General features: G+C 33.9%; 1 protein-coding gene across 7 annotated transcripts in view; it reads left to right on the forward strand.

Annotated features, from left to right (window-relative positions):
* RALGAPA1 (Ral GTPase activating protein catalytic subunit alpha 1) overlaps positions 1–15,965 on the forward strand; it is a 249,558-nt gene that overhangs the window by 150,068 nt on the left and 83,525 nt on the right. For all 7 annotated transcript variants that reach the window (XM_055309354.1, XM_055309357.1, XM_055309353.1 and 4 more), the window contains 2 exons: positions 7,157–8,021; positions 10,116–10,187. In XM_055309354.1, coding sequence (XP_055165329.1) covers positions 7,157–8,021; positions 10,116–10,187 — 937 coding nt within the window. The remainder of the gene's footprint in view (positions 1–7,156; positions 8,022–10,115; positions 10,188–15,965) is intronic.

Below are 15,965 nucleotides of genomic sequence, written 5' to 3' on the forward strand. Positions count from 1 at the left end.
TTATTTACTAGCTGAGTGGCTCTTTCAGTTTCCTTATTTGTAAAATGGGGATAATAATATCCATTCCCTTATGGTTGTTTTGAGTACTCAATAAGATAATATGTGTAAAACCCTTTGCACATTTCTTGGTAGGCAGTGAAATCAGTAACATTTTTTAAAGCCACATGTGTCTACATTCATAAAGTTTACTTTCTGATATAAGGAAAAGATGTAAATAAATAACCTCTAAATATGAGTATAAAAGTAAATGTACATTTAAGATAGAAGTAGCCTAGAGGAACCCAGCAATCATTGAAGGGTTTTAAGGAGGTTATATACATGATAAAATTAGTAGTAAGAGCGGTTTGGCAACAGTATTTTCTAGGAGTCAGAGGATTATGGCCCATGGCCACCCCTTGTTTCTGTAAGTAACGTTCTTTTTGCATCCATGCTGTTCATTTACATATCATGATGGCTGCTTTTGTGCAATATCAGCAGTGTTTGTTGTACAGTTGCAAAGGAGATTATGTGGTCCATAAAACTGAAAATTTTTACTATCTGGCTCCTTTTATGCATTCTGTAGAAAGAGTTTGCTGATCTCTGTTATGTTAGATTGGTTTTAGGGAAGTTAACTCGGGAACAGAGAGACTAATCATGAGGCTGTTGCAAGGTCTTTGTTAGGAATATATATTTATGTGTTTGTGGACATACATACACACACCTGTGTGTGTGTTCTGAGAAAAGTTGGAAAGGAAGGAAAACTGGAAGAGTAATTTCTCTGAAATAAGACAGGAAAAAGATAATTTAAAAGATGGGGTAATGATTTTAAATGATAGGTCCAATACAGAAAGACTGAAAAATATGTCTACTTTAATTTCAGCAAAGATGTAGGAGGGAGAAGTGGATGGCTGTGGGTTTTAGAGTACGGAAGAGTTAAAGAGCCATTTGTCAAAAGTACTCTTTAAAGAAGTTTGTTTTAAAAAAGAGAGAAAAAGCAGTAAGACAGTGGTGAGCTAGTGGATGATTCAGGGGTAAGGGAGTTCTAAGGATGAATAAAGTTGAACAAAATTATAAGTTGAGAAGGAAGATGGGAAGGGGATCATTTAGTAGGGTGAGGTTCCTGAACAGTAGCTAGAAAGTATTGGTGCTGATATTAGCCCTTATTCTGACCCAGAAAGAAGCAAATGGAAGTAAATTAAGGGGATTGGCAGAAGTCACTGAGAGTCCAACGGAAAATGGAAACAACAAAGTTTTGGTTGCACCAGTCAGCATTAAGTAAGGTGGATGTGGCAGAAAAACATGGGAGCTATGGCTTTCAGAATATTGGTATATGGTTTAGCCATGGAATCTGGGCTTGGTGAGGATTGAACTGATCCTTGGGAATGGCTAATAAGTTAGAAGAAAATGGAGTGATCCAGTGAATCAGAAAGTAGATGTTGGCAATAAGAAGCTAAAGCAGTGATTCTCAGCTTTGGTTGCACATTAAATTACTGCTGTGCTACTCCCATCCATAGAGATTTTGATTTCTTCATTTGGGAGAGCTAGGATTTTTTAAAGCTTTATAGGTGATTAATATGCAGCCGAGGTTGACAGTCATGGAGAGTGTCACTATGTTAAGACGATGGGTTTTTATTTATTCATTCATTCATTCATTCATTTATTTAAATTCAATTTGCCCACATATAGTATAACACCCAGTGTATCCCATCAAGTGCCCTCCTCAGTGCCTGTCACCCAGTCACCCCATCCCCTCCACCTTCCTCCCCTTCCGCAACCCTTTAAGACAATGGCTTTTAAAATGAGTTTTTAAGCAGTAGAATCCCTTCAAATAAATTTCACAAGTAAACCCAATTTATAAAACTTTCAAAAGTAGAGCTGCAACAGAGTAGAGGCCTGGGATCCTACTGACTTCTGTCCATCTCCAAGAGCATTCTCCAAAGGCTCTACGAAACAAGAGTGGGGAAAATCACTAGACTAGGAGATTATGGTCAAAGAGTAAGCTGTTAAGGAAGAGTTTGATTTTTTTTTTCTAAGATTTTATTTATTTAATCATGAGAGTCGCACAGGGAGAGGCAGAGACAGAGGGAAAAGTAGGCTTCTCGCAGGGAGCCTGATGTGGGACTTAATCCCTGGACCTGGGATCACACCCTGAGCCCAAGGCAGATTCTCAGCCGCTGAGCTACCCAGGCATCCCAGGAAGAGTTTGATTTTTAAAGGTGGAATAGTTATAAATGATTAAGACATCTAAGATGTGGCCATGATAATAGATTGGTGATGTAGACTGCAAGTGAAATAGGAAGTTACACGTCAAAGAAATAGGCCTAGGGTTTGGGGTTGACCACAAGTTACTAATAGTTTGTCTGAAACACAAATACAGTTGACCCTTGACCAACACAGGTTTGAACTGTGCAGGTCCACTTATACATGGGTTTCTTTAAATTTTTTACTATAAATATATTTTCTCTTCCTTAGCATTTTCTTTTCTCTAGTTTATTTCATTGTAAGAATACAGTATATAATACATATAACATTTAAAATATGTGTTAATCAACTGCTATGTCATTGGTAAGACTTCCTGTCAACAGTAGGCTATTGGTAGTCAAGTTTTTGGGAAGTCAGAAGTTAAACATGGATTTTCAACTGCAAGGGGGTCAGCACCCTTAGCCCCCATATTGTTCAAGCGTCATCTATATACCAGTGAAATAGAAATGTAAGATTAAAATTAAAACTCACATACAGTAGAGATATACTGGGAAGTATGGTATAGCAAAATAATTTAGACCATAATTGATATATAGGCATTTTATATATTATTTCTTTAGATTTGGTATAGTAAACCAGAGTGTTTATTTTACTTTAAAAACAAAGTTATGTGAAAAGATTAGTTGCTTTTTGCACTTTTAAAAGGGTAAAAAAATGATAAAGTTTGATTCAGGGCATTATAACACACTTCATAAACAGTGAAATAAGTAGTTTACTTATGTAAAGAGAGGTTTTAATGTATTTCAGATAAAATTTACTATACTATTAACAGTCACTGTAGAAGATACAGAAGTAAAGATTTAAATAGATGAGTTTTATATTGATATCAAATGCTCTGTGGAGTATTCTCTAAATGTATTAAGTTGTTCCCTTTGGACTTTCTTAAAAATATAAAAGACCAGCGAAATGCAGAACCTTTTAGGAACAGCTGTAAGCCAACAGCAGGTGATTCTGTGGTCTGTAGTGACTACATGCTGTGTTGTTGTGTTTTTTTTTTTTAATGTGGCAAAGTGACTAATCACTGTGCCCTTGTCTAAGGCATGCTTCATCATCTTCAAGTACTTTTTTGGCCCAAGATTTCTAAACATAGAGTGTCCCTAATAAGCTCAGTATTGGATTGAACAAGTCTGATTTGAGAACTATTGGCAGGAGTAGCCGTAATTATTAAATTTACTAAATAATAAAGCAAGGTAGTGAAGTTGGCTTTTTGTCAAATGGCAGTAGTCTTATTAGCAAAAAGTCATCATTTGCAGGGTCAGAGTGAAAGGAGGCTCTAAAGGACTCATTCTCTCCTAATTATAGTTTCACCTATACATATTATGCAAAGCTAATATTTAAAGCATTTGTCAAAATTAACTTCCTCTGCATGTTCTATTACAGTGCAATGAATTGCAGCAGCTTTTTATGTCTTGCTGCTTTTGTATGCTGTAATAATCTGTAATTATGGGTTTGCTGCAAATGCTGTAGGGTTTGTTTAATCTGACAATCTGAAAAGACAACCTTGAATAGACTTATTTAAATGAATGCTAGTTACACAAAGCCTAGAAGCATCGATATCTTCATGTTGCATTTTCTTACAAGATTAGTTATTTAGAGTTTCATTTTGAATATCTAAATTAGAGAATTTCCTGTGTTTTCTTTATATCTAAATAGATATGTAGAAGAGAGATATATATATTCTATAGCTTATAACTCAAAAAATCTAAATCAAATTGCCCAATTAACAAGTTGAGAGATTTTTATCCTCTCATATTTATAAATATCTTAAATCTAGAGAAGCAACTTAGGGAAGAAAATTATATTACCTGCATTTAAAATCTAAATATATTCTTTAAGTGTACTCGTTAAGAATTATGACAGATTTGTGAACAAGCTTATTTGAACTGCATTCTCACTATCTCTTCCTTTGAGAAGAGGATATATAGGATGGGCAGGGTACCTGGGTTTAAAGGTTTGTTTTAGGGAAAGAGCTCGGTTCATTCTTGCAGGTTATTTATAAATAAGTTTGAAAAAGGAATTCATAAAACCTGTTACTTATAATACTCTCAAAATCGAATGGTTTGTATTGCTTCTTTCATATCCAACTCTGTATATGAGTTTTCAATTCATCTTTATAAAAAACCTGTATTATTCTTAGAAAAAAATGGAGTTTTAAGGTGTTTTATGTTATTTGTCCATGATCATAGCTCAGGTCAGAGATGAAGTTAGGAATTTGTCTCTATTTTGTCATCTGCTTATATTAAATTATATTCTTTCACATCTTCAGAAATGCCCTGCAAAAAGGATACACTGCTTAGAACAAGTAATTTATTTAAGCTTATCACTCAAAAGAAGAAAGAACAGAAATTTTTTTCCTACATCAAAAAAATTTTAATGTCTAATTACATAATTTTTTTATTACCATTTAAAATGTGATTTAGTCTTACTTAAATGAGCTTTTCAATTGATCTGGCCCTTTTATATAGCAATTTATGCCACGTAATACTATTTTGAAGTTACTGTACAAAGAAAAAAATAAATTTTGTATTCATTGTTTCCATATGTCACAGTGATTTGCCAAAACAAAAGAGCATTTTAACAAAAGAGAAAAATACGAAAACTAGAGTTGTGGTAAAGATGGAAATAACACTAAACTGGGAAAAGACCAGTCCTGTTCTTCTATGGCAGTTATATCCCTTAACACTTGTGTTCTCATGTTCAAAATGATAGGTATTGGCTAGATTGTCTGTAAGGCCCCTAACAGCGTGAACATTCATTAAATTGTAAGTTATAATAAGGGAAGGGAAAGCAGACACTAGATTTAAGCCACCCCTCTGTTTTTCATCATCCAGTGACATATCTTTTTACTTGGCTTGCATATGGTTTTAAAAATGTGGGATTGAATTAAGGTTAATCATTTAATGTTATCTAGTGTTGAATAGCTGATTTTCAGAACTAGCCATCTTTATAATTGAAAAACAACTCAGTGTAACTGGAACTTTTTAAGTAAACTGAAAAATATTCACATATATATGTATGTAGTCCTATAACTTGATTGATAATAGAAGAAGATGAAAATTTTGATACTCTAACATTTCAAAATCAACCAAAGCCCAGAGAAAACTGTTTTTTTTTTTTTTTAGAACTGGAATGATGGAAGATGTTTTTGCTATTAATGGTATAGCTGCTGGTTCTTGCTGATCTTTGCCTGTAGCCAGTGTGTTAGTTCTGAAACTTGAGGGCTGTGGGCTTGAAAATGTAACACTATTCTTTCCTCTTGCCTCTTTTTAAGTATGTTACAAGCTTTGCACAAGGTACTGTCTTTTTAAACTTTTAAAGTAGAGTTTATATAATTTACGTAAAATTTATTCTTTTTTATTTGGGAATTTTACTATATATTATGTTGGTGGTTACACAATTCTATACAGTTACCAAAATACATCGCAAAGTTCACTTAAAACTAAGAAATTTATTATATGTAGATAATGCTTTGATCATCAGGACATTCTCACATCTAAATTTATTATGGCAGGTAGGCCATTGTATTCCCAAATGATTAAAATCCTTGCAGAATATAAACCATACTAAGACAAGATCTTTGACTATGGTAGAACAATACAAAGACACAGTCATTCTGTAATCATGTCTGTAATTGTGTAAGACAAGAACACAGTAAACACAAACAACTAAATATCCTAAGGTGAATGATGAATACTTTCTTACCAATGACAACTCTTTCCCTGCCTCCTGGATGAAAAGTATCAAGATAATCCTCACCAAATTGTCCTCACTTCATGACACCATTTACTTCAGAACTGGCTTCCACATCAACCCTGCTTTAGGACTACACTGGCAGTCTTTGGCTAGTGGGCTTTGACAAGTTATTGTCTATCCACTTCTTCCTTCCTCCTTTTATTCCCTCTCTGTTTTCTGCCTGCCTTCTCCCTTTTCCTCGTCCTTGAGGTCCTGACATTTCAAGCCCCTAAGTGCTATATTCTTTGAATTTTCTTTTTTTACTGTTTGTTTTTTTTTTTAAGTTACTCATATGCAGATGTTTCTTATCTATTTGCTTTTCCTAACATGCTTTTTTTTAATATTTATTTATTCATGAGAGACATACAGAGAGAGAGAGAGGCAGAGACACAGGCAGAGGGAGAAGCAGGCTCCATACAAGGAGCCCAATGTGGGACTCGATCCCGGGTCCCCGGGATCACACCCTGGGCTGCAGGCGGCGCTAAACCGCTGCGCCACCGGGGCTGCCCTGCTTTACCTAACATGCTTAAGGAAGAATAGAAAAATGCTTCTTCCATACAAGTAAATGCTCAGACTAGGCCACAATGACCCAGAAGAATATCTTACAAAAGTATAATACATAAGCAGGCCCATAAGATATGTTTTCCCTTCCAATAAAGTTTTTTTGTTCTACACTGGCTATACCGACTCACTGTTTAAATTAATCCTGATTCCTAAAGTTTAGTGAAAGATTACTTTTCTCTGAAACTTTTATATCATCCATAAAAGCCATAATTAAATGACATTTAAGGCATGCTTCTCTCTGAATCTACTCATGAGATAAACTTATCAGTTGGATTTCATTGGCTTTCTAATCCATATGCTAAATGATTTATAATACTTGTGATCCTTCTTTGAAAATATGATTTACATTTAAAGGCTTAAGTTTAAATTATGCAATAAGCAAAACTTTGAAAAAGGGCTGTTTTATAAAATTAACAAAACTTCATCAAAGAGAGTTTACTTCTTTGCCATCATTCCTGTAATACAGAATCTAAATTGGAAATACTCATATTTACTCTAATATTTGAATGTGATTTTGAAAATGTGAGGAAATCTCCTTTTGTTGTTTTACAGTATCATTGTTACCATGACTTCCTAGAAAGCAGTCGTATTCCCACTTACTTATATTTCTTATTTCTAGTGAAAACTCAAATGCAACAAGGATTAATCTCTATAGCTGCCCGCACTGTTATTACACATCTGGTAAATCACTTGGGCCATTATCCAATGAGTGGTGGTCCTGCTATGTTAACAAGTCAGGTGTGTGAAAATCATGACAATCATTACAGTGAAAGTACTGAACTTTCTCCTGAACTCTTTGAGAGCCCAAATATCCAGTTCTTTGTATTGAACAATACAACCTTAGTGTCCTGTATCCAGATCAGATCAGAAGAGAGTATCCCCGGAGGAGGTTTATCTGCTGGCCTTGCGTCGGCCAATTCAAATGTCAGAATCATAGTACGTGATCTGTCCGGGAAATATTCATGGGATTCTGCCATCCTGTATGGACCACCTCCTGTGAGTGGCTTGTCAGAACCTACGTCTCTTATACTTTCATTGTCTCGCCAAGAGAAGGCAGAAGAGCCTCCTACATCTAATGAATGCTTAGAAGATATAACAGTAAATGATGGGATTTCCCTCCAGTTTAAAAGAGGTTTTAGAGAAACTGTACCAACTTGGGATACCATAAGAGATGAAGAGGATGTTCTTGACGAGCTTTTGCAGTATTTAGGTATAACTAGTCCTGAGTGCTTACAGAGAACTGGAATCTCACTTAATATTCCTGCTCCACAACCTGTGTGCATTTCTGAAAAACAGGAAAATGATGTTATTAATGCTATCCTTAAGCAGCATACAGAGGAAAAAGAATTTGTTGAGAAACACTTTAATGACTTAAACATGAAAGCTGTGGAACAAGATGAACCAACACCTCAAAAGCCTCAGTCAGCATTTTATTATTGCAGATTGCTGCTTAGTATATTGGGAATGAATTCCTGGGACAAAAGGTAAGAATAAAAGAGAAATTTTTCTTTTACATTAGTCTTTTTCATCTTTTGCTCAAGCATTTTAGTCTGTCTTCTCGTCTTACTAATTAGTTCCTTGGCTTTGGGACAGATTTTTTTTTTCTTTTTTGAGACCACTGAGTTTTATCAGGATTCAAGGGAATAAAAAGATAACTCAATAAGTTAACTATTAACATTTTCATAATGACAAGTAGAACTCTTTGACTTAGAAATTATACCTCATAAAATTGAAAAAAAAATTTTTTTTTCCAACCTTCATGTAAGCTAAAAGGAAAAACTAGTTTTTCTTATAATACTTCTGACACCAAATATGTGGGTTTTCCACACCAGGCAGTTCCAGCATTAATTAGAGTTAGCACAAACAGAGTAAAGGCTCAGACCTACAAGACTGCCCCCCACTTCAGACACCAGTTGAAAGTCCATGCTTCTGACCAACTGTCTATAAATCAGATAACTATCTCCTCAGGTTTGATAATTAGCTATAATGGCTCACAAAACATTTACTTATGTTTAGCAGTTTATTATAAAAGGTAGTTAAAGGACCCTAGACTGATGAAGAAGTATGTAATATGAAGTCTGGAAGTCTCTAAAGCACAGGTGCTTCTGTTCCTGTGGAGTTGGGGTCTACCACCATGCCAGCATATTGAATTGAGTTGACTAACCAGGAAGCTCTTTGAACCTCATAGTTTAGGTATTATTATGGAAGCAGTTTCTCGTAAGCATATAGGGATGGCTGAAAGTTCTAAGCTTCTAACCATGGTTTGTGCTTTCTGATGACTAATCCCCATCCTGAAGCTACTCAGGAGCCCACCAAGCATCACCTCATCAGAACAAAAGATTCTCCTATTACCAAGGAAATTGCAAGGGATTTAGGAACTGTATGTAAGATGTTCCTGTTATGTTTATCACTCAGGAAGTTACAAGGGTTTCAGGAGTTGAGCCCAAATATATATTTCTTATTATATCACATAAGCGTAACCGATTTTTTAGCCATATAGCAATATGATCTCTTCTTGTTTGTATCAGAGAAGTTAACTCAAGATTTATCATCTAATCAAGAAAGGAATCTGTATCTCGTGTTCTAAAATTTTGTTTTTTACACACGTTGCAAAAGCCTCATTGAAAGTTTTCAGTAAGCACAAATTTATTCATGTAAGTTGGGTAAGAGTTAAACCAAAAGGCTTTATTTAGATTTAAATCAGAAATACTAGGTTAGAGTCATTTATTCTTGTTCAGTTTGTAGTAGGAGGGGAGCTCAGGTATCAGTGGACAAATAAATCTTTAAGAATTTAAATGCAGGTGAAGCACTGAAAGGGAGTTCTACTTGCTTGACTAGTGTTTAAATCTTATTTAATTTAAACCCTTCCATTTATTAGAAGGGAGTATTCTTTGCTTTATGAGGAAGACGTGTTATGTCAGGAACACAATTTGCCTTATGGTATGTCCAAATGTAGGTAATTGCCACTCATGTAAGTGCATTCTACTCTCTCCTGATGTAGGATGGCCCATATATTGTCTTGAGAAAAATTAAAGGTGGGAAGCTATGTTTTACCACAACAAGCATTGATTTCATAAATATAATTAGTACATATTTAGCACGTATTGAATGTTTTTGGTAAAAGTTTTACATTGGTTCATAGCATAAAAAATTGCCTATAAGGTAAAACAAGGAAGAGAGCAAATTCCATCTGGATTACATATGCTTACTCAGTAATGATTTAAATTTTGTGAGTATTTTATTTCTCATTAGGAGCAACCTTCTTAAATATTTTTAGGAAACTCTTGAAAAGGAACCTGCGGATACTTCTATTTTCCTGGTTGTGAGTTTCAGAAGCTCACAGCATCTGCAGGGAAAAATTGGAAGTGACTAGTGGATCATAATCCACTAACAGAAATCTATTTAGAAATTGGTAGAAATAATGATAGATTCTTTACATTTTTTTAACGGCCTGTTCTCCTTTGTGTTACAAGTATGAAAAAGCAAGAAAAGTGTTTAAGGGTTGCATGAGTAGAGTGGAAAATATTTCTAGTACCATCATGTCATTCACTACAAAGGTGATGAAAATCTCTTTTTAGGAGGAGCTTTCATCTCCTGAAGAAAAATGAGAAACTACTTAGAGAACTTAGGAACTTGGATTCAAGACAGTGGTAAGTTGTTGGGGAACCTTCAGATTTATAACTAGCAACTGACAGCTATTTCTATTTATGTGTAAATAATACTGTATTGTTAACTTTCTGAGCAGAAACTATATTTCATTTCCATATACCTTTAAATAACAAACTTTTTGAAAAAACGCAGGGCTACACTAAAATGGTATCTTTGAATTGTTTATACTTTTTTATGCATTTCAGAATTCTTTTGATTGTAGAAATCTAGTTGAACTTATAAAATGTTCTTTGGTTTACCCATACTAAGATGTTCCAAATATACTCTTTTTGATTAGTGTCAGAGGTCTCAAGTGAAATGACTGGTGAATATAAACTAGTACTTAAAAAAATATTAATGTAACGAAGATAGATTTAGGTTATTATATTACTATAAACCTGATTTCTCATTAAGGTTTTGGGTGTGTATCTATTTACATGTGGCTTTTTATGTGTAAAATCTTATTATATCATAATTTTAATGATATCTAGTTCTTGATGTATATGAACAAGACTTCTGGGAAACCAGTACTAGATACTGCAAAATATTACTTCACTGGAATTTTTGTAAGGTTGACATGTATATTTGCTACTTTCTTGTATAGTCTCTAAATAAAATTTATGGATAAGTACTTTTTTGGCAGTCTAACTAGAAACACGCTAATAAAGCAATGCTTTTAAAGTTACCATTATGAAGAATGTGTATTTCTGAGATTTCAAATCCACAACCTACTTAATATCCATATCTCACGCTCTCACATCTTAGTTGATGTTTCATACTTTTATGTTTCCATTTTTTTGCTTTTTCCATTCCCACAGTCAATCTGCCACTTATCTCTGATTTCACTAGTCCTGTCAGAAACTTCCATATTGTCAACTATAAAAATACCATTTCTGGCATCTTCAAAATGATTCTTCCACTAAAGTTTTTATATATACATATATATGTGTGTGTGTGTGTGTGTGTGTGTGTGTGTGTGTGTGTATGTGTATGGCTGGAATCAATTTTTTTTAGATTTTATTCATTAGGGAAAAAATATTTTATTCATTAGAGAGTGTGCACACGTGTGAGTGGAGGAGTGAGGAGCAGAGGGAGAGAATCTCAAGCAGACTTTCTGCTCAGTATGGAGCCTGATGTGGAGCTCCATCTCATGCTTGAGATCATGACCTGAGCCAAAACCAAGAGTCAGGGGCTTAACTAATTGAGCCATGCAAGCAGCCTTGATCTGATTCATTGACATCTACTTTATCCACTCCTAGGCAGTAGTGTATTACTAGAGAAAATGATCAAACCAGCGTGGTATAGGGAGTGACTGTAGATTCATGCTCCTTTACTTCAGCAGTACCTTCTCTACTGTCTGACAGATTTCTTATCCCTTTTTCACTTCTTACTTTGCTTCTTAGAGTAATTATTGTAAACCACTTCTTTGCTCTCCAAGCCCTTCATTATAGTCAAAAGATGATCTCTACACTAACCTCACTGAGGATTCAATTCAAATGTTTGACCTCCTCTATGAAAGCCAATCTGGTAGACCACTAGTTCCTAACCTCTCTTCCTCCACACATCGATCAAAAAAAGCAAAGCACCTTGCCAGCACTATTGTATAGGATTGCAAAGTAAACAAGATCATTCATTCCTTTCCCACATCAAACAGCTCCACCTTATAAGTCTTTAAAATTTCTATATTGAAACATCTTTTCTTGCTCACCTTCAGTTTCAGAAATCACCTGCCCCCAACCTGTACTACTTCCTCCGTTCTCTGCTTCTCTAGGATCTTCAAAAAGCTAATAGTTCTTTATCTTGTATTTCTACTTACCCCTTTACCATAAGCACACTTGTTACCTTCCTTTAAACAAAACAAAATTATCCTCAGTTACTGTCCTTTCAAGGTATCCCTTTCATGCATTTTTACTACCAAATTTTATGAGAAAATAGACTCTTTACTCACTTCTTTGGTTTTGTGGGTTTTAGCTTTTCTCAGAATAATCTTTTAAAAATAATGTTTAATTTCTCTAGTTATAATAGAAAATATACAATATAAAAATAAACCATATACTTCTAACACTGTTCTTAACATTTGTTTATGTATTTTCAGCCTTTTCTTTTTTGATATGCATATGATTTGTTTTACAAAACTGGAATCATAGTAATATGTATACAGTAAGTTGTTATCTTTTAAAAAGGACTTTGTCATATTGTGAGCATTTTTCTCAGGCATTTTGATACTTTCCAAAAATAATTTTTATGGTGCCAAGTTTCACGATTATTGGACATTCATTTTTAATATCTTGCACTAGGTTAGGTTCCTAGAAATAGAATTTTTACATCAAAGCATAAGAACTTATTTCAGGCCATACATATTACAAAATTACTTTTCACTAAGTACTAATTTCTAATCCTACCAACATTATGTAAGAATACTTGTATAACTTCAGCCTGGCCAATGTAAGGTATTAGTCACATTTTCTAAATCTTTCCTAGCTTGAGAGGCAGATCATGTTCTCTTTAATTTATACTTCTTTACCACTAGTGAAGTTAGTATTTTTCATGTATTTATAAGAAATTTTAATCTTTTTCAAATACTTTCTTAGTGTCCTTTTTCTGTTTAAAAGGAAATTTTTCTTAATTGCAAGAGCTCTTCTATATATGTCTGTCTATCTAAGGATTAACTTTTATACTTATTGTGAGAGTTTTCCCAATTAGTTGTTTGGCTTTCGGTTTTCAACAACTTCACATTGTTCATTTTTATGTAATTATATTTCTCAATCTTTTTTCTTTGGCTTTTTTTCAATTGCTTAGTGTGCTTTTTTGAATTAATTCTGTCTTGAAATCAATTAAATGTTCTATATTTCCTTCAAGATCCATAATTACTTGGTTGAAATGGTAATTTTATATTTCTTTTTTCTGGAATACATTTTAGTTTATGGAATAAGAAATAGAACTAGCTTGAATATTGAAGAATAGTCTATTTCTATAATTATTGAATAATCCATACTTTTCTCATTGAATTGATGTGTTTCCTTTATCAAATATTAACCTGTTTATGTTCATTTCTTTTTTAAGATTTTTTATTTATTCATGAGAGACAGAGAGAGAGGGAGGCAGAGACGTAAGCAGAGGGAGAAGCAGGCTCCATGCAGGGAGCCCAATGTGGGACTCAATCCTGGGTCCCCAGGATCATGTCCTGGGCTGAAGGCGGCACTAAACTGCTGAGCCACCTAGGCTGCCCCCTGTTCATTTTTATTGAATTGTTTATCAATTTTATGCAGATGTTAGTGTTTAATTTATTATGGCTTTACAAGTAATATCTGATAGACCCCGTCTTCTTCACACTATTCAGACATATAGCTTCTTTTCTTAGATATTCTCACCTGTTTATTCTTCTAGATACGTGTTAGAATTATGCTGTTGTTTTCCAGAAAAAAAATCCCATTGATAATTTGGTCTGATTTGCAATAAAACTTTCATGTGGAAAACTTTCACACTTGCTATCATCATTCTTCCCCTTCATAATCATGGCATGTTTTTCATTTATTCTGGCATCCAGACATTACTTTTAGAGGTATTGTTGTGATGCTATTCTAAATAGAGTTTTCTTCCCATTATATTTTGCTATCTAAGTTCTTTAGTGAATTCTCTTATTTATTTTAAGCATTTTATAGTTGTCTATTAGGATCTCTTTAGGTATAAATTTTTTTTTGGTATAAAATTATCTTACTGATCTCCTTTCTAAAACTCATGCCTGGGGATCCCTGGGTGGCGCAGCGGTTTGGTGCCTGCCTTTGGCCCAGGGCGCGATCCTGGAGACCCAGGATCGAGTCCCACATCAGGCTCCCGGTGCATGGAGCCTGCTTCTCCCTCTGCCTGTGTCTCTGCCTCTCTCTCTCTCTCTCTCTGTGACTATCATAAAAAAAATTAAAATTAAAAAAAATAAAACTCATGCCTATTTTATATCCTGTTTAATTGCATTGACTAGAATTTGGACTAGAGTGTTAGTTATTGTAAGAGTGGACACCTTGTTATTGTAATCTTTTTCATCATCTATTCAACTTTTCATATAGTTTTGCTTTTTTAACCACTTGATGTATTTTGTACTTAATATCACTAGATTGCTAATATTAAATCTTGCATCCTTGGAATAACCTACTGAGCCATTTGACTTCCTATTGTGTTTAACTTGCTAGACTTGAATTTTGAATTAGGATATACTCCATTTCTAAGCATATTCTATGTTTATTTAATTTTCTATTTGTTCTTACTATGTTTTTAGAATTAAGGTTTATAGCCAGCTTCATGAAATGAATATTTTCTGTTGTTTAAAAATTTGGAACAACTGGCAAAATTTCTAATTCTTTCAGTTTGTTCCATTGTTATTAGGCTCTGGGTTTTCTTTAAGTTCTTCAATCAGTCTCAGTGTTTTTTGGTTTTTGTTTTTTTTACAAAACTCCTTTTATTGAGATCTTCAAAATGCATACTATTAGATTCATTCGTACATACATACATTTCATAATTCTGTTATATTCCTTTTCTCATTTTAGTTTTTTTGGGATTTTTTTTGCTCTTTAAAAATTAATTTATGTATTCCCATATCATCCCTTTAGAGTTTTTTTTATCTTAGTTTTATTGAGATAGAATTGGCATGCAACATTGTGATAGTTTATGGTTTAAACATAATAATTTATAGATACATATATATATATTGCAAAATTATTACCGCAGTAAGGTTAACACATTCATCACCTCACATAGTTAATATTATTGTGATGAGAACTTTAAAAATCTGCTCTTTTAGCAACCTTTAAATATATAATATGTTAACTGTAGTTACCATGCTGTACTTTACTTCCTCAGAACTTATTCATCTCACAACTGGAAGTTTATACCCTTTGACCACCTTCACCCATTTTGCCCATTCCCCTCACCCCTGGAAATAGTCTGTTCTCTGTTCCTCTGAGTTCACTTTTTTCAGACTCAATATGTAAGTAAGAACGTAACAGTTATTTGTTTTTTTCTGTCTGACATCATTTAGCATAATGCCCTCAAGGGCATCCAAGTTGTCACAAATGGCAGGATTTCCTTCTTTTGTCATGGCTGAATTCTATTGTATAGTTGGCTCTTGAACAACACAGGAATTAGGAACACCAGCCCCACAACAAACACCCCACTCAGTTCAGTATCTGCATATAACTCTTGACTCTCTAAAAACTTTACTAATAGTCTACTGTTGACTGGAAGCCTTTCTTCAACATAGAGTCAATTAACATATATTTTGTATGTTATATGTGTTATATATTGTATTCTTAAAGTAAGCATAGAAAAATATTAGAAAATACATTTACAGTACCGTACTGAATTTATTGAAAAAAAATTGGTTTATAAGTAGACCCATGCAGACCCTGTTATTCAAGGGTCAACTATACATGTATACCATATTTTCTTGATTCATTCATCTGTTGTTGGATGCAGGTTGTTTTCATACCTTGGCTATTATAAATAATGCTGCAGTAAATATAGGGATGCAGATATCTTTTCAAGATAGTAATTTTGTTTCCTTTGGATATATGTCCAGAATTGGGATTGCTGGATCATGTAGTAATTCTATTTTTAATTTTTTGTTTTCCATAAAGGCTGCATCAATTTACATTCCCACCAGCAGTTTACAACAAAGGTTGTCTTTTCTGTATATCCTCACCAACACTTGTTATCTCTTGTCTTTTTGATAATAGCCATTCTAACAGGTGTGAGGTGGTATATCATTGTGGTTTTGATTTTTCATTTCT

Source organism: Nyctereutes procyonoides, unplaced genomic scaffold, assembly GCF_905146905.1.
Source record: "Nyctereutes procyonoides isolate TBG_1078 unplaced genomic scaffold, NYPRO_anot_genome, whole genome shotgun sequence".
Taxonomy (NCBI): domain Eukaryota; kingdom Metazoa; phylum Chordata; class Mammalia; order Carnivora; family Canidae; genus Nyctereutes; species Nyctereutes procyonoides.